The sequence below is a fragment of the Porites lutea genome, chromosome 1, assembly GCF_958299795.1.
Source record: "Porites lutea chromosome 1, jaPorLute2.1, whole genome shotgun sequence".
Taxonomy (NCBI): domain Eukaryota; kingdom Metazoa; phylum Cnidaria; class Anthozoa; order Scleractinia; family Poritidae; genus Porites; species Porites lutea.
In genome coordinates, this window is record NC_133201.1 from 982701 (window position 1) to 1000200 (window position 17500).

Sequence of the window (17500 nt, forward strand, 5' to 3'; positions counted from 1 at the left end):
TTTAATTTTCCAGACATGTTTCGACAGTACATCCGTCATCTTCAGTGTTACATATTTTGAAATCGCCGTTGAATTTAAAGCGCGTGCGATCTTACAAAGTTCGTTACATTGCGTTGTCAATATTGCGTACTAAAACAAAATTAAATGAGTGACGCTTAGTTCCTTACAGGGCGAGAGTCCAGTTAATGTGTTTCACCTGCTGGTTGATATCGGGCTTTTCTCATTTTAAAAACATGGATTCCTTAAGCTTCACCTGGTACTTAGTGGCTGCAGAGTCCAGGATCTCGAAGCAATCCGGTGTGCAGGACGCTCTACAAAACTCTGAACTCTGCAGATGTTTAAAAACGTTCGAAGACCTGTCTGAAAGTAAGTGCTCGCGCACTCGTGTGGAGAAGTGTCAGCTGGTTTCACCAACATAACAAGCATTACAACTTGCACACGAAAATTTATAGACCACACGCGTGCGTAGCCCCTCAGGAACAGCATCTTTCACATTAAAAAGATTTCGCAGATATTTTTCACTGATATTTTCCATGACAGCCTATATAAAATTAAAAGCCAATTCTTCACTTATAAAGCTTTTTAAGGAAACAGTGCACTTGCAAAAGCTATTTGAAATGCACGTCTTTACCTTCCTAATTTTTCCGATATCACAAAAAGTCGAGGGAGTTCTCCATGATCCATTATGTTTTATGACTCTTTCCTATGTTCCGTCTTTGTATCTATTAGAATTAGTGCTTTTTGAGATCCCGAGAATATCGGCCCAAAATATATTTTATAGTAGCAGAAAAAAGCGAGAGACCTTTTTTTTCTCCTGATCATTAAGAGATTACATACAACGATTATGTATCAAGATTGTTTTCAGTGTTATTTCTATTGTTGTAGTGACTCTCACTTTAATACCAAAATGATGGTTATAAAGAGAGTAACATAAAAAGGTCTGCCATTTGACCAAGTTTAATCCAGAAAAGAAGATCATTGGATTTATTGGCTAAAAGGAATTAAGGAAGAAGATAAAGATATTTTTAATGCTTATCCCTTTCCTCTCTGAGTCATAAACCAATTATAACCCTGACTACTTACATTATGCTGAAAACATAGCGATGTCAGAATGATCCTTGCACTCCCTTTTGTAGTACTTTGAGGATCGCCCTGCCGCTACGGACGCTACAATTTTTTTGACATGTTTTTACATGGTTTCCACTACTTGTTGTAAGTTTGATTGGTCTCATATCAATGCAGGACCAATCAAAACATCCAATGTTTGAAGCAGAAGCGTGTTTTTGAAACTTTGAGGTGCTGTTTACACTGCAACTACTCGAGCCGGGGCACTTGGAAGGAGATTATCCAATCACAACGTTTTTTAAAAAACAAGACATTGTTAAGTTTGTTTGCAAACGGACCAATAATATTCATGAATTTGAGGGCTGTTTCCTGAGAGGTCAGATAAGTTCAAACGGGTTAAAAGTTTTCAACGGTTGCATAGTTGAACCTGAAATTTTATTGGTCCGCTTGCAAAAAAGCTTGAGAAACTTTTGTTTTTAAAAAACGTTGTAACTGAATAATCTTCTTCCAAGTAGTCGCACTGCATTGCCTTAAAAACATTTTACACTGTCATTGGTTCTGTAATAAGTGGAACCCAACTTATCCCACAAAATTGGATAAAACAGACAAAAAAATTAAATTAAAAATTACTTGATTTTGGATAAACATAAAGCAGTTTGTATCAGCTTGTTTACATAATCGGAGTCGTCTTCGATCAGGAAATGACTCTTGTCGAACACGTCACTAAAATATGTAAAACTTGTTTTCTTCAACTTAGGAATATAGCTAAAATAAGAAACAGTCTGTCACAAAAAGACACTGAAATCTTAGTTCATGCTTTTATTTCCTCTAAATTAGATAGCTGTAATTCAATACTCAAAGGCCTTCCTCAACCACTGATTAATCGTCTACAAGCTGTCCAAAACTGTGCTGCACGCCTTGTAACTCGTTCCAGGAAACATGATCATATCATGCCAATTCTCAAACAGTTACACTTGCTTCCCATGTACAGCTGTATCAAATACAAGATGCTTCTGTTAACATTTAAAGCCTTACATGGTTTAGCACCTTCCTATATAACAGAAATATTGCAACCCTACAAACCATCAAGAAGCTTACAATCTTCTTGTAGACTCCTGACAATACCATCAGAAAAATTGAAGAAATATGGCTTTAGATCATTCTCATCTGCAGAACCTACAATTTGGAACTCACTGCCAGAACCCATACGTAATCATAATGAGATTTCAAAATTTAAAACTTCTGTTAAGACTTTCTTATTCAAAAAAACATTTTTATAAAAGTTCCGTTAGAGTAATGTATATATTGTAAATATTGCGATAAGAATTTTAATTTTTAATCTTTCCTTTTAATTTTAATTTTTAGGTAAGAAATTTATACATTTGTGTTTTATTATTGATGTAAATTTTTTAATCTACAAAATTTTCGGTTCAAAATATTCAGTTGTAAAGCTCCATGAGCCTACGGATATAGCGCTATAGAAATCCTTATTATTATTATTATTATTATTATTATTATTATTTGTATTCACATTTTTGGGGGGTTAATTTTTGTTTTTATTTGCTTTACCAAGTACTAAACTGCGATTTTGACGACTCCACGTTTTGCGCATGGACAAATGAAAACTCTGAGAAATCGACGTTTAACTGGACTTTAAAGTCAGGGCAAACACCAAGCAGGAGAACAGGACCTCTTTCTGATGTTTCAGGTATTAACTCTTTATTTTATATCGACTCCTTATCAGTACCTAACGTTTATTTGAATTTTCAGGCACTCTCAGTGTATTTAAGATAGTTATATTAAACAGTGTCTCATTTCATTGAACTACAGTAATTAAGAACCATTTTCTACAGCAAAATTGAACAACAAAGCGTGCAGCTATTATGCTGAAAGAAATAAAACCAAATCACCATACCTTTCACTACCGTAACTTAAAAGCAACCGTCAGTGTTTTCCTGGGCGCCACGCAGCTCTTTACAAGGCCTCACAGGATTGGCAGTGAAAACAATAGACATAGAGATATAACAATGACTCTATCCCTAAAGCAATGGAACTGCGTGTTATGGAGAACCAATGAAATTAGAGGTTTTTAGGAGCTGTACTTTACTCTCTCGTGATTTCAGTTCGCTTGCACACTTTAAAAATCGTGGAATTGTTGTATTGCGATTACTTGGTATTCTAAAAAAATAGCTAAGCGCAATTGATTTGAAGAAATCGAAGTGCTAACTAAGTTTTGTTTCTTTTTTATTTCAAATCTATAGGAAATGGAAAGTACGCATATCTTGAAGCATCGTTTCCGCGGCAACATGGTGACAGCGTTAGGCTTTTAAGTCCTGTTATGCAAGGTGCAAAGTGCATGTCATTCATGTATCATATGTATGGAAGTTCCATGGGAAGCTTGATAATCTACATGAAAACAAACAGCAATGAAACAGTGGAATGGATTAAAACAGGCAATCACCCCAATCAATGGCTCGAAGCTGTTATATTCCTCAATTCCTCGGCTCCCTTCCAGGTAATCCATCTGACTGAAGAAGCAACAAAGCGGACTATAACCTAATTGTGATTTGTCTTCCCTTCTATTGTAACTTTAAGGGTTTACTCTTTTATAGATTATAGTGGAAGGAGTAACGGGCATTTCCTATTCAAGTGACGTAGCCATAGATAACATCGCATTCAGAAATAGTTCCTGTGAACGACTTGGTATGGACATGAGAATTTATCACTGCATTCTTGAAATAGTACTTAAAGAAACTCATAAAAGTCATTTTAAACGGCATTTGTGTCATTTCCCCTTTTTTCAGTTACCCAGTCGTTGTTTGCCTTCATAAAAGAAGATGCTACAGACTTCAAATTCGACAGAATTCCAGCTCACAGTGGATGGGTCTATCAGTTTACAGTGCATGCTCTTCAAACAAGAAACATTTCAACCGATGTGATGTACTTTGTGTACCCAGCAAACACTGTCCATTGCGCAAAAAGCGTCACCCAAGAGCTTTCATTAGACGACCTCAGTTGCTTCCCTCAAGACTTCTTCTTTTCCTCAAGGGCATATCAGCCACATTACAAAAAGTTGTTGCTTCTGAACCGAGGAGAAAAACTACCAGTAGTGAAGGAGTCTCCAATAGGTCCCGACCAATCACAGCGCAGCAGAAATTTTCTCGACCAATCAGCATCGAGTATTTAGCCCATGTGACTTGACTGACGTCAAAGCTCCCATATTTGGGCATAAAAATCACGTGACCCACCCAAGAGGTGGATCCGCATACTTGGCATAGTTTTAAAGGACCGCGTAGAACCTGGGTACAAATGGGACACTCAAAAACGAAGCCCCAGTCCCCTCGCTTTCCCCTGAAGTCCATAAAAAAAAAACACACACACTGTATTAAGGTCCACATCATTTTTTTAATACAAATCTCGACTGTGCCCTAAATGACATCCGGGACGTGTGTGAGGTCCTAGTGACGTCACGCCCATTGTTTTACAAATCTAATAGAAGATCCAATTCGTTCCCAATCCTCTCGTAGCCATAGGGATAGCTGGATCGGGTAGCCACCTGGAGGACGCGCTTGTCAAACACCAACCCATACTGCTTCACGTGCGGAACCACTTGAATGTGTTTCTTTTCCAAATCCCGTGTGAAATGATAGGGGTTGACAATGTTCAAATTTCGGCGAGTGTCCTGAGGCGAGTCTAATTCCGAGAGAATGTTCTCTTTCATGGTATGAAAATTAAGAATGGCCGACCCCCGGACATTCAAGGTGAAACCGCGGACCTTGCACACCACTTTACCTCCACGGGTCGTGTACCCATAATTCTTGGCGCCCCCCGAAACGAACTCGGTGATGACGTCCCCATCCAATTCATCCGTCATATCCCCCAAAAAATCCCCAGTGGCAATACTGGGTTGACCGGGACGCCACTTGTACACTACACTGTCGGTATCATAGTAAAGCACTTGCTGCTGGAGAGTGTCCAGGGACTCGTAGAGCTTGAGTCGAGCATGACACGTGGTGAACGCCGCCACAAAGATGTTGGTCTTGGTGCCTTTCACGGCATTGTCTTGGACACTGGTGTAAACAGCCTCCAAAATATCGTCGGTACAGAGGCGGAGCGTACTGAGATCAAGAGCTGCATCAGAAACGAGGCTGAACAAATGGGTGGGGTTTTGAACGGTGACGGTGGTAGGTTTGTTGATTCGCTCGCCAAACTTGCCCCAGAAACTATTCAACATGAGTTTGGCCGTGGCCTTGCGACCACGGTTTTTGGCAATGCTGGCAATGTCCAGTCGGATCCCTTCCCGTTCCTGGTAGCGAAGAATGTACTCGCGTTTTTGTTCGAGGGTCTGGCACCAACTGGGCCACCCCGCGGATTCTTGTTTGAGTTTGAGCCAAGTGTTCACGTAATCAGCGAAAAGACCTGTTTGGCGTTGCTCAGGGGGAAAATGCCAGACTTCATGGATCTTGATCAAGGTGTACCCCTTTTCCACGGCTTTGACCAGCTCAGGCGTACACCAGGTCCCACGTAGCGTGCGATCGGCGTCCGAATGAGGGCAATACTGGGTTCGGGTCAACATGGGTTGGGCTTGCTCTGTCTGGACACAGGCACGGCAGAGAGGAAAGGTGAGCTTTTGGCCACAGCGTACAGGCAAGACAGGGTGGAATAGACCAGCGGGAGGCAGAATATCCACCGTAGCCACACCAAAATAGGACGCCAGGGACTGGTCGACAGGTTGGGTGATGATCTTGGGATGACCGATAGGGTAAGGGCAGTTCTTATTCACCCATGGGTACAGGGAGGTCACATCCACATAACGTATTTCCTCCCCCTCTTCAGCCACAGCGTGCAGGGCCACCGCACCAGTGCGACCCCCAAAAAAGGCGTCACGGGGTTCCAAGGGTGCCACCAAATCAAACGACGTCAGGAAACGTTGGACAGCTTCATCCGTGGCCACCAACTTGTCCCAGTCACACTCCCACATTTCGATGACGGTGTAACCTGCTCGGAGCAGGGCCAGGCGTTTGGAGAGCGTGGCTTGATACAGTTCCTCCACGGTTCGATCTGGTGTGGCATAATGTTTGGCGTTTCTCATGGGATAACAAGTGGGACAGCCATGATAGAGACACCCATGAAATTCGTAAACAGTGCGGGTCAGAGGATCATAGCCATCGACGAAATAACTGTTCACAAGGGTCCGGACAAACTGCTCACCCCCATTCCGGACATGACGAATGCGATCGGCACTAGCCCCCTCTTTAGGAATAAGGTGTTCTTGGTAGTACAACCATTGTAGGGCCTTGAGGGATTGATTGACTTGGGCGCCTCGCCATCCCCTGAGCGGTTCGACGGCAATGGTGTCAGGGGTCAAATGGTGCTTGCGCCAATAGAGATTGCAGGCACTGGCGATGGTGATACATTTGGCCATGGGATTGAAGCCAGCCTGCTGTTCAAATTCTTGTTGGAAAGCTTCACATCCCGCTTTCAACAGCGCCACATCCGATTTACAATACTCGATCATGTCTTGCTGGAAATCAAAACGCACGTTACGACGGACTTGCTCCGCATGCCAACGCGTCAGTTCGTCTTTCTTTTTGGCCATCATGCCCTCAGGATCGTAAAATTCCAAATCGGGGATGCGGCCCACATACTGTTGATGATCCGGGGTATTAAACAAATGCGGAAAGAAGCCCTTCTTTAATTCGGTCAAATTGAAGGTGCTGGGAAACGAGGCCAATGGCATGGGCAAGAAACACAACGAGTCAATGAATTTGAGGGGTCCACTCCTGAAGGACAACACTTTAGCACCCACCGTCAGTTGATCCACCACCTCGCGTTGTTGCTGGTACAGTTCATGCAGAATAAACATGCCGTCAAACCCTTTCAAGTTATGAAACACCACGAGAATCTCCCGCTCACTCTCGCTGTCTGGGAGGTCCGTGAGATCATCCAAATCGCGCAAAAATTGGAGGGCACAGTCCTCTCCGTCCAACACATGAATGGTCGTTTCTTCACTAGACGAATAACATAACAAATTGGCCACAAACACACCTTCTGCATTCTGCATGGCTTCAAAATCGGCGTAAACAAACAAGGGAGAAGGGGTGGCGCCACCATGCTACCTCCCCCCTCCTCTGTGGGTTCAGTCTCTTCCTCATTCTCGACCACGGGTTGAATGTAGCACTTGTGGTATTGGATGGACACCCATTCGTGACACACGGGACATTTGGCATACCCACACTGGTGACGTTGGTTAGGGACGACCGTGTACTGGGCCTGGCACTTGAGACAGGTTTTAATGGATTGACATTGCTTGCTGACCACATGATGACGCTTGCATTGCTCGCCGTAAAACTTGCGATGACAGAAGGGGCAATAGTCCGTAGGGCGGGTGCTACGCACATAATCTGGACAGTCAAATCGACCACACGCTTTGCAGCGTTTCCCTTGACAACTGTGATGGGTCTGATCGTTGGTATTGAACCCTCGTTCACAGTCCAGGCAATAATAGGATCGATTCACAAACGCCGGAAAAGACGTACAACCATCAAAATGATCGTTGGATTTCAATAAACGGATTGGATGAGGCGCGTCAGGGCCTTTAAAGATGAGAAAAAACGGTTTCATCCGGGTCATCACCAAGAGTTGATATTGAGACCCCAACGCCTGTTGAAATTGACGCAACTCGGGTAAACCACAGGGACCCTCAGCCACCCCCGCTTGCTGATGGAGGGCCTGGGCTTGACGTAACTGCACAGGACGCCCCCGTTTGAGATTATCCCAATCGCGAAACCCATCCACGCCTTGATCTTTATGGCAGTGGGCTCGCATGGTGACGATCGCGCGAGCACAACATAAAGCATCTCTGTTTCGGATGGTGACGATACAACGTTTTTTTTTGTTTTCTCGATCCAGGCATAGACGTCCTACATTGCGTTTTTTAGAATGGCCTGTTCCTGGGCCGGGCATAGAGACAAACACCACATCCACTTGGAACCCACGATCAGGGTTGAAGGCTTCATTGCTGTTCAACTTGCCGGCCAAGGTGGCTAACATTTCATCCAAACGGGCCGTACGTTGTAAAAATTCCCCCACGGTAAAATTGGCTGTTTGGTAAGCATGCGTGAACCCATGCGCTGTAATAGCAAAATTCACAAAATGATGGGCAGGTCGCTGCTCGCGGCCCAGTTCTGTTTCAATGGCTTGATGGAGTGCTTCAGTCAAAGCCAACCCAATATTATCCCCAGCGACAGGATCCCGCAATTGTCGTAATTGCGCATTGAATTGCGCCCGCTCCACCACATCACGCCAGCGGCGTCGTCGACCCATGGGTTGCATAGTAAACTGAAAGAGGGGGCCACGGGCGGCAGCCCCTCCCCACTGTTCCCACCGATCATAGGCGCGATCCAATAGAGCATCCCCTTCGTCATCATCACTGAATGGATACGCCTCCGCCATGACAGCGGCAACAATTTGAATTTTCCCGCGCTGGACGTGGACTTTTATAGACCTTCTCACGTGATCTCGCCTGCGCTGGGATTGGTGGACCCAGCTCAGGTGAGAGTCAGGTGAGGGGGTTTGATTGACAGGAAGAAGATTAAGGGGGGTCCCCCCATGGGTACAGACTCCTTTCATCTCCTCTAAGACTGGACCGAGATCCGTGATTGGCGGATTGAACCTTAGATAAAGTCTGTCAACCAGAACAGACGTCAGTTGCGTTTGAGAATGCCCAACAAAAATCCGGAAGAGCAGAAACGCTTGAAACACGAATGGTACGTCAGGAATAAGGAAAGATTGTTGCAGCAGAAACGGGAAAAGCGGGCGGCTCAGAAAAAAGTGAAACCGCCTAAACCGCCTAAACCAGCGCCGACCCCCGAACAGGAAGCCCGAGCCCGAGAACTCAACCGACTGGCCTGTCTGCGCTACAGAACGAAAAACGCGGCCTATGTACGATTGCTGAACCGAGACTATTATCACAAACACCGCGAACAGATTGTGCAACAGCAACGGGACCGTCGTGCCCAGGCTCGACAGAGAACAGAGACTCCCTTCCAAAAGTTACGGGTCTTGGCGGACGTGTGTTCTTCCCGTTTACTAGAGTTAAACCATGGATACGCCAGTATCGCACCGAAAAAAACGGGACCCCGAGAAAAACAAGCTTCAACAAAAACGGTATCGACAGCGACAATATGCGGCGGTCAATGGGATCGAGAAAGTGAAAGCCCTCAACCGTCGACGCTACCACGAGCGCATGGCACGCATGAAAGCCAATGGGGAGTACGAGGCCTTCAAAAAAAAAAAAGTGGAGTATGGGATGAAACGCTACTATGCCATGCCGGAAGAGCAGCGGAATGAGGTGAAAAAGAGAAACGCGCAGGCCCAAAAGAACTGGATGGCGAAAATGAAAGAAGAGGGGACGTATGAGGCCTACAAACAACGGCTCAACGATCGGCGGCGACAACTCCAGGCCGAGAAAAAACGAATCTTGGGCGAAGAGGGGTGGAAAGCCTTGCAATCCAAAAAGTACCAGCAGCGCATGGAATCGATTCAGCGTCAACGTTGGCAATACTTGGACGAGCAATTAGAGCGCCCCTTTCCCCTCCCGTGGTGGCCGTTAGACTGGTCCGACTCCGAATCTGACGAGGACCCTGTCCAATCGACACGTTCCAACGCCTTACAACAATTGCAACAATATCTGTAAGAACAATGTGAGTTTTATTAAAACATGTGTTTTGGATTAATCCATCTTGTAATGACTGTGTTCCATTAAATTACATGCCCAATCTCAGTTTGGTTTTCATAATGCGTCTCACAATACGCTCCGTCAGGGTTTTACTACCAGGGAGTTGATCAATCTTGGCAATCATCTTGCGATCCGCCACCCATTTATCTTTCAAGGTCTTGGCTTTGTCATAGTCCATGTCATGCACTTTCGCAATCCTGTCTAACCGGTTGATGCCGGGATCCCCACGGGCCAAACGTTTTTTCAAATGGGTGCCAGGGCCCATATACTGATAACCGGGCCAATGAAATTCAATACCCGTCTTGTTGAGGAGGTTTTGCACATCAAATAACTTGCCCCCGCGTTGCGATCGTCGTCGTCGTCGCCTCGGTCGGGCACGGGAAGTAGCTGTCACACGACGTCTCCGTCCCATCACGGGGTTTTCCACGATTTCCAATCCAAAGCTTTCTTGGCGAACCCAGCGGCTTTCTTTTTGGCGATACTGGCGGCTTTCTTTTTGGCAGAGTCTGTCGTGCGTTTACGAATATCACGCGCAACCGCTTTCTTGATGGATTCCACTCGTTCACGGGGGGTATCCCACGGTTCTACTCCCTGCGTGTCTGAAAAAGGCAACTCGTGTGCCAACTCCGCGCTGCTCACTTGAGGTGTAAACTTGAGTTTCTTTTTAGCACTGGGGGTGATGTTCGGTTTAGGCGGGACAGGTGGTTTTCTGGGTCCTGCCGGCGTGGAGCCTTGTTTTATACCCTGGGTGGCTTTGACCAATTGCGTGAACCACGCTTGCATCGGCCCCGCCTCAAAATCATCATCCTCGCCGGGCGTCGTAGCCCCTGCAGCGCGCACACCCCCCGCTGGCGCTCCAAAGGGTTGGCGCACTTTTTTGGTCCAATGGCGTAACTGACGGCTCACGGCTTTGAGTTGAGGCCGTTTCCAAGCATCCGGGACCTCACTGGTCAGGAGCGCATGTTGTCTGGCCGCCAAATCCGCGGCTTTACTCAAGCGAGTATCTTCCACCAATTCTTGTTTGTACTTTTCTTTTAATTGTAAAAAAGCAGGGGCGTTGTCCACCGTGGTGCTCACCATCTCGGGTTCCATCATGCAACTGACGTGTCTTGTCTAGCGCATGCAACGTTTATAACATCGGTAGAGTTCAGGCCAGAGGGCACCGCCTGTTTGAGCCATCATGATAGCGCGCCGTCGTTTCACCGAATGCGCGGGTTTGGCCATGGCGCGTAAACTCTGGGCATGAGGTTTGAGCAACGTGATGGTATGTCGAGAACGGGGCACCGTGCCACGGAGCGTGTTCATCACCAATTCACTGATGGCATTGATCTGATCCGCATTCGCCATCCGCAACAATTCTTGTCGTTTATGTTGATTGGCTTCTTGTAAGACGCTCTTCAAGAACGGGGCTTGACGTTCCATGCGCCACCCCATGATGAATCTTAAGTTCAGGCAACGAACAAGGTCTATTTATGGTAAACAGGGCTCCACACCTGCCACACAATTCGCCATGATAATAGCATTGCATATGAGTGCGACACTGGTGACATAACAATGAATCATAGTGGGGGTCCCACTCCAACGTGAACGTCACGGCTTTTTTTCGTTTTTTGAGGACTGGATCGCGTCTAACGTGGACGCGTCCGTCGACGTTTCTTCTTGAACGCCCCAGGCGAGAGAGCCACTGCCAGCATGGGGAGCACGCCTCCACGTTGCAATCCACGTCGACGGCGTCGTTTTCGGGGGACATAACGGTGTCGGCGTCCATTGGGTCCACGGACCATCGTCCAACTAACACCCGTCCAGGCCCACGAAGGTCTTTTTATACATTTTCATTACATGATGGAACAATTAAACGATTCCCCCGCATAGCGTTTCCGTTTGCCGGATTCCACGTCTCGGCGGCGTTTGTCGGCAATTTTGATGGCACGTTTGGTTTGATGCTCCCCGATGGCTTTAGTGCCCTTATAGCCGGCTTTGAGAATCCCGATAGGCAGGCCAGGCGAGACACCCCCTACTTGACTATAGGTCATACACCGTGGTCGTTTGGCGGGTCGGCGACGCCGCGTCGTGGTGCGTCGGCGTTTGCGTTGGGGTCCCATGACAGTTCTAAAAACTGACCACGGCGAGCCTCTTTTTATACATGTCACATCAAACTGCAATCAGGTTTTCTGGTATACCCCTTCTTTCTCGCCCAGGATCGATACGAGTCCTTGCTACCACTAGCACGATACTGACGTTTGTAGTTGGCCACCATTTGTTTGGCGGCCCTTTCTTCGGCTTTAGAAGGAATCTTCCACATCTCCTTGTCCTTCAACAACTCAATGCCTTTCTTCCAATCCACTAGGAACGGTCCTATCCCACCCTTCATCCTACGCCGACGTTGTGGGCGTTTGCGTTTGCGTCGAGGGGCCATCCCGCTTCGACATTGGCCACACATGGTTTTGGGACGGTCGAAGGAAGGCTCCTGGTTTTATATCTTCACGGGCGTCGACCCCGTCCACGGGCTCGGCCACGGCCACGGCCTCGGTGGGGTGGTACAGGGGGTGGACTTGGGCTGGAGGTTCGCGTCGAGGTGCGGCGCACGGACGGTCGCCCTCCCTCTTCATACACGGTAGTCACCGTATTGGTATGCGTGATATTGCGAATGCGTCTCCCTCGCGCCCGTTCTTGCGCATCTTCATTCAACAAATCCAACCGTCGCCTTAAGCCTCGCCGTCGATCGTCGTCGTCATCATCTTCATCCTCGTCCTCCGACGGAGGGGAAGAATCCGGGGACGGTGGAGAAGGCACACGGGGACGTCGTCGCGGTTGTTTGGCGGCCACGGTGGGACGGCCCGTAGGGGTCGTCACCGTGGAAGTGGTGGTCCTGGTGCCTGCTCCAGCACTGCGTCGGGCGGTGGAGGGGCGGGAGGGAGCCGTGGTGGTCGTGGCGGTGGTGACAGGGCGTGGTCTGGGTCGTCTGGAGCTGGTGGTGGTAGTGGCCGTGGGACGTGTACGGGTGGACGTGGTGGGACGGGTTTGGGTGGCTGTCGTGGTAGGTGCGGTGGTGATCGTGGGTGGTGGTGGTGGCGGTGGCGGTGGCGGTGCCGTGGTGGTAGTGCCTGTACCTGCCACGAGGGGTAACGTAAAGGCATTCAGGGCATCGTCCACATTGACCGGGTAGGTCAAATTAAAATCCTCAATCTCTTGATCCAATTGGGCTCGATCCACGGGTTGGGTCAATTCCGCCACCATGTCCGTCATGGTACTGAGATCTGGGGGAGGGGCAGTGGGTGAACCCACGCCAGCGGGCGAGAAAGTCGGCGTGTCCATGCGGACCGATAAATCACGTTGTTGTCCGCCTTCTCTTTGCCGACGGACCCGGGCGAGTTCTCGTTGCAGTTCGTTTTCGAACGGCAGGGACATCCACGGGCAAGGTATGGACTTGCGCCTTGCCTTCTCGGCGCGTTAAATGACTCCACAAGCGGTACCGATCATCCGACGCCGGATGCACATCCAACATCAAATAGCCAAAGGGACGGGACGTGATGCGTTTAAATAGGCGCAAGACTTGACGCCATCGGTCGGGAAAGGCTTGCAGTAAAATGGTCCGTATACCCGTTTGATCCCGGGGATTCTTGAAGGCCACAATGTAATGCGCGTTGCGATTAATGGTCTTGGAAAATTTACCCGGTGGGAATAAATCTTGCGTCAAATACAACACGGTGATGTTGCGATGATGAGAATCTTTGGTGAACAAATCCAACACGCGTTTGTCCTGTCCCCCTTCTTCCATCAGATCGTCCAACACCAGCACGCCACCACGCGTCCGGCCAAACCATTGGGTTAAATGACGGGGGTCCGGTAACCCGCGATGAAATTGAATCCCCTCCTTTTTTTGCATACGATCAAACCGGGGTTGCCATCGGTCGTACGCATAGACGATCTTCTTGGGTGGGACTTGAAACACGTCGAGGTCCCGTAACCATTGTTCCACGAACTCGCTCTTACCACTGCCTGACGGACGCGCGATAATCACACTACTGGGGTGTCGAATCATCCTTCCCACGGTCGAGGCAGTCGTCGGTAATGACCCGTGGCTCCTTTCGCGCCCATGCGTTTATACCGTTTGCTACGTCCCAATTTATAGCCGATTTTGGCCGCTTTGGCCAACACGCTCATGATGCCTCGCCCGTTTTGACGAAAACGGGGTCGTCGGGAGGAAGCGCGTCGTCGTCGTTGTCTGGGCATGCTGTCCAATACTCGCGGTAGAGGCGTGGCGATTCGAACTGAATCAAGTGTTCCATCGTCTCTCTTAAATGCGTTTCTTTCATGGTGTCCATGTACTGTTTGAGAGCGACCCAGTCCTGGTCTTGTGCCAGTTGGCGGGCCACCAACCAATGATACCCATCCCAGGCATCCACCCCTTGGACGGTGTTCACCCGTTCAATGGGGTGTAACCACCAATACAAGGTTTCTTCTATCACGAAGGCGTCCATCACCCGCTGGACATCCCCTCGCGTAATCATGATGAGAGTTCAAATGACCACTCTTTCACAGCACATCTCGTTTTATGATGTTTTTTTTATTCAACACTCACAAGGATTACAAAGCATAAAGGCCTGGCGGCTCACATTCTTTTGCCCCCCTTCAGGTCGGGCATCGACTTCATCTTGTACTTCTTGTTTAATCACCCGTTTCAACTGTTCGGCCACTTTCTGATCATTCAACACTAAATTGTCGCAACTCCATTGCCCCAAAAAGTCTTGATAGGACTGGCCTTGGGCTCGGGCTTTCAGGAAAAATAACGCATAATGGCCACAGGTCTGACTATCCAGGGCTTGCAACGTCTGGTCACTGCGGATCAGGTGTTTCCATTGACTCCACCATTGGTGCAGGTCCGGGTGGGTGTACACGTGCAGGGGTAACCCATAACTGTCAAAGATCTCGCACTTGTTCTGTTCCGTCCACAGGCCCAACCAATGTTGTCCTGGTTCTCCCGCTGGATCCGTGTTGACAATGTAGGCTTGACGGACACTCTTGGGGGGTGAACGGGGTAACTGGTCGGCGGGGTACACCCCGTGAAACACGCGTCGCAACGTGGGATCTTCTAGGGCCAACGTGCGTAGCACCCTATCACTGAGCGCCACAAACTCCATGCCCGGTGTCTTCTGTCTTCTGATACCATGTCAGCCGTTGATGTTGTACTTTATACCTCCCATATGATTGATCTCATACATGTTTTCATACTCGCTCCAGACCAACACGGTGATGTTGTGACCCACCGCAGCTGCAAAATCAATGATCAGTCGCACATTGCCCGATTGACGGGGGTTACGATACTGAGGATCATCGGCTTTTCCACTGGGCACATTGTTGAACAGGAACAACGTGCAGTTCTTGCCTTGTCCCCAATCTCCAGGCAGCAGGAGGGGAATCTTATCTTCATTGTAGGCACCCATGGCTTGTAGAAATCGATCGTACCCCAGGAGATCTTCATAGGCTTGATCTCCAGTCAGTTGCAGGGTTCTGTAAGGGTATTCTTCTCCATTCAAGGTCTGACGTATTTGGGTGACCCCAAACTTTTCAAAGGCAAAGGGGTAGCGTTGTAGGTTTCCATTGAAGGCATCTGAATGCAATAACCCGACCATCACTCGGTCAGGAAATCGACCCACAAACACATTGTCTTGTTCCCATTGGGTGGTTCGTCCATCAAAGGAAAAGGTACGGATTTCGCTCCGCACCACGGGGTAGCGGGCAATCTGTTTGCCCAGCTGTCTTTCTTTCTGCAGTCTCACATAGACACTGGCATTCAAGGTCACTTTTCTCATCAACAAAGTGACTTTGATGTCTTCTGGGTGAATGGCTGGAAATTTCTTGGCCACCAAGGTGCCTTTGTTGGGGGTACCTAGCAAGTAGACAGTGTTGGGGTTGAGGAAGAGTTCCAAGTCCATCTGGATATTGGGGACCAACAATTTGCCTGTCTTGAGGGGTGCCAAATGGGGACGGATGAGGAAGGTGTGCCAATGTTCAGTCAGCAATCGGCTCGTCAAGGTTCTCAATTCTGCATTCCCACTCCAATTGGCGTTTGTAGGGACATCCGAATTGGCGGCGGTGGCTCCCATGACATTCACCACATTCAGCTGATTGACCCATCCTTGAGGGGCTAACTTGGTGGCACCTTCTTCTCGGTTGTAGTTCAAGAGGGTTTCTAGGTAGGCTCTGTAATGGTAGGTGTTGCTCTGTTCCGTCATGAGGACCCCATTCATGCTCAGGGTGATATCTCAAAAGATGGAGTGTCCAAAATTGTTGACGCAGTACACATGTCTCGATTCGTTGCCATCGGAGATGAGCAGCCCTGCATCCAAGCCGGTATACCCCGCGGCTGGATTGGTCAGACGGACTTTGACTTTGAACCGGAGGGAATCGGTGTCGTAATAATCGTCAGAGCCCGGAATGGAGAACGTGATGGGCTGGATGCCCGTCAAAGCGGGTTGAAACTCCACCTCCCGAGAGGCTTCGTACCGATAATCCACATCGGGCACGTCAAACAGTTGGAGCGACATGATGCGGTCTGTCCCTGGGGTTCAACGTTCCCCCCTTTTTATACCCTTTCGCCTACGTTGCCTCCTGGCTTTGGCTTGGTTGGCCCATAACACCTTTCTGAGATCCCCCCCTTTCATCTGGCGAACTTGTCGAAGCATCCTCTTCTCCATGTAGAGGGGGTCCGTCAGGCGAGAGGAGGTATGCATCAAGGGATAGCGCGCCGTGGTGGACTTGCCAAAGATCGTGCCCCCGACTTGGTACGGCGAGATGAACCGTCCACGGGCGCGTTGCCGTCGAATGCGATTTTGCGTTTTGAGAAAACCACCCACACGTACCATGTTTAACGTCCAAAGATGTCCCGTATACGTTGAGTCGCTCTTTTATAGGTTTTTTTGGCTTGGTGTTTGCCGCCCGCCCAGGCCATGGCAGGGGCTTTCCGTTTCAACCCGCGGGTGAGTTGTCCACGTCGATCCGCCCACGTCTCTGCGGCACTCTTGCCTCGTTGAATATCTCGCAGTCCCGCTTGCGCTTGCTGTAGGACCATGGGTCCCGCCAGTTTGATCAAATCTTCGGCTAACCCCCGGCCCTCTTGCGGGGTGAGCACGGGCGTGTGGTACCGCGTTAAACTACCTCCTCGCATTGGGTCGGTGTCACGTCGAGGTGTTGTTTGGTCCCTCGCGTGGCGCGAGTGGCTTTTTATAGCTGTTTGAGACCGATGGTCACCAAGGTTTTGCCCGGGGGTAAGATGGCTAGGGGTCCACTCGTACTGGCAATTTCCACTTCTAAAATATCCAATTGTTGTCCTCGCACTTTGATCCATTGATGGTGCAGGGGTTCCGCGGTGCTTTCCCCATCGCCGGTTCTCAACAATTGCACTTCCCGCAACAGGGGAAACTTGCCACTGCCCACCACCGTGGATTCCACCAGATCCGAATAGACCATGACGGTGCGTTTACGGGTCCCCACAATCTTTTCAAAGGAGGCATTCAGGTTGTTGATCTGCCATTCGAAGCCCATGTACAATCTCATCCATACCACATGATCCAGAGTCACGATCGTAAAAGCTCGGCTGGTCTGCATCACCCCCATGTACTGCTCGCCTTCCCAATTGTAAAACTGCCGATTCTGACTGCCCACTGGACTGGTGGTCTCATTATAGTTGCCTGA

At 48.7% G+C, this 17500-nt stretch overlaps 4 protein-coding genes across 4 annotated transcripts in view; 1 reads left to right on the forward strand and 3 right to left on the reverse strand.

Annotated features, from left to right (window-relative positions):
• The window catches only part of LOC140929071 (MAM domain-containing glycosylphosphatidylinositol anchor protein 1-like), a 4641-nt gene extending 389 nt beyond the window's left edge, over positions 1-4252 (forward strand). Inside the window, exons 2-5 of the mRNA XM_073378946.1 lie at positions 2639-2773; positions 3327-3580; positions 3678-3768; positions 3870-4252. Of these exons, the coding sequence (XP_073235047.1) occupies positions 2639-2773; positions 3327-3580; positions 3678-3768; positions 3870-4252 (863 nt within the window). The remainder of the gene's footprint in view (positions 1-2638; positions 2774-3326; positions 3581-3677; positions 3769-3869) is intronic.
• A 294-nt stretch (positions 4253-4546) lies between these two features.
• LOC140929152 (uncharacterized) lies at positions 4547-8520 on the reverse strand. The gene is made up of 2 exons (XM_073379048.1): positions 7185-8520; positions 4547-7131 (listed from the first exon to the last, which is right to left on the reverse strand). The coding sequence occupies exons 1-2, from the start codon at positions 8518-8520 to the stop codon at positions 4547-4549; spliced, it is 3921 nt and encodes a 1306-aa protein (XP_073235149.1).
• A 4613-nt stretch (positions 8521-13133) lies between these two features.
• Positions 13134-13847, reverse strand: LOC140929277 (uncharacterized). The gene has a single exon (XM_073379114.1). It carries the CDS (start codon positions 13845-13847, stop codon positions 13134-13136), a length of 714 nt encoding a protein of 237 aa, XP_073235215.1.
• A 1129-nt stretch (positions 13848-14976) lies between these two features.
• Positions 14977-15618, reverse strand: LOC140929382 (uncharacterized protein F54H12.2-like). Its single transcript, XM_073379214.1, has one exon. The coding sequence runs from the start codon at positions 15616-15618 to the stop codon at positions 14977-14979; it is 642 nt and encodes a 213-aa protein (XP_073235315.1).
• Between the last annotated feature and the right edge of the window lie 1882 nt (positions 15619-17500).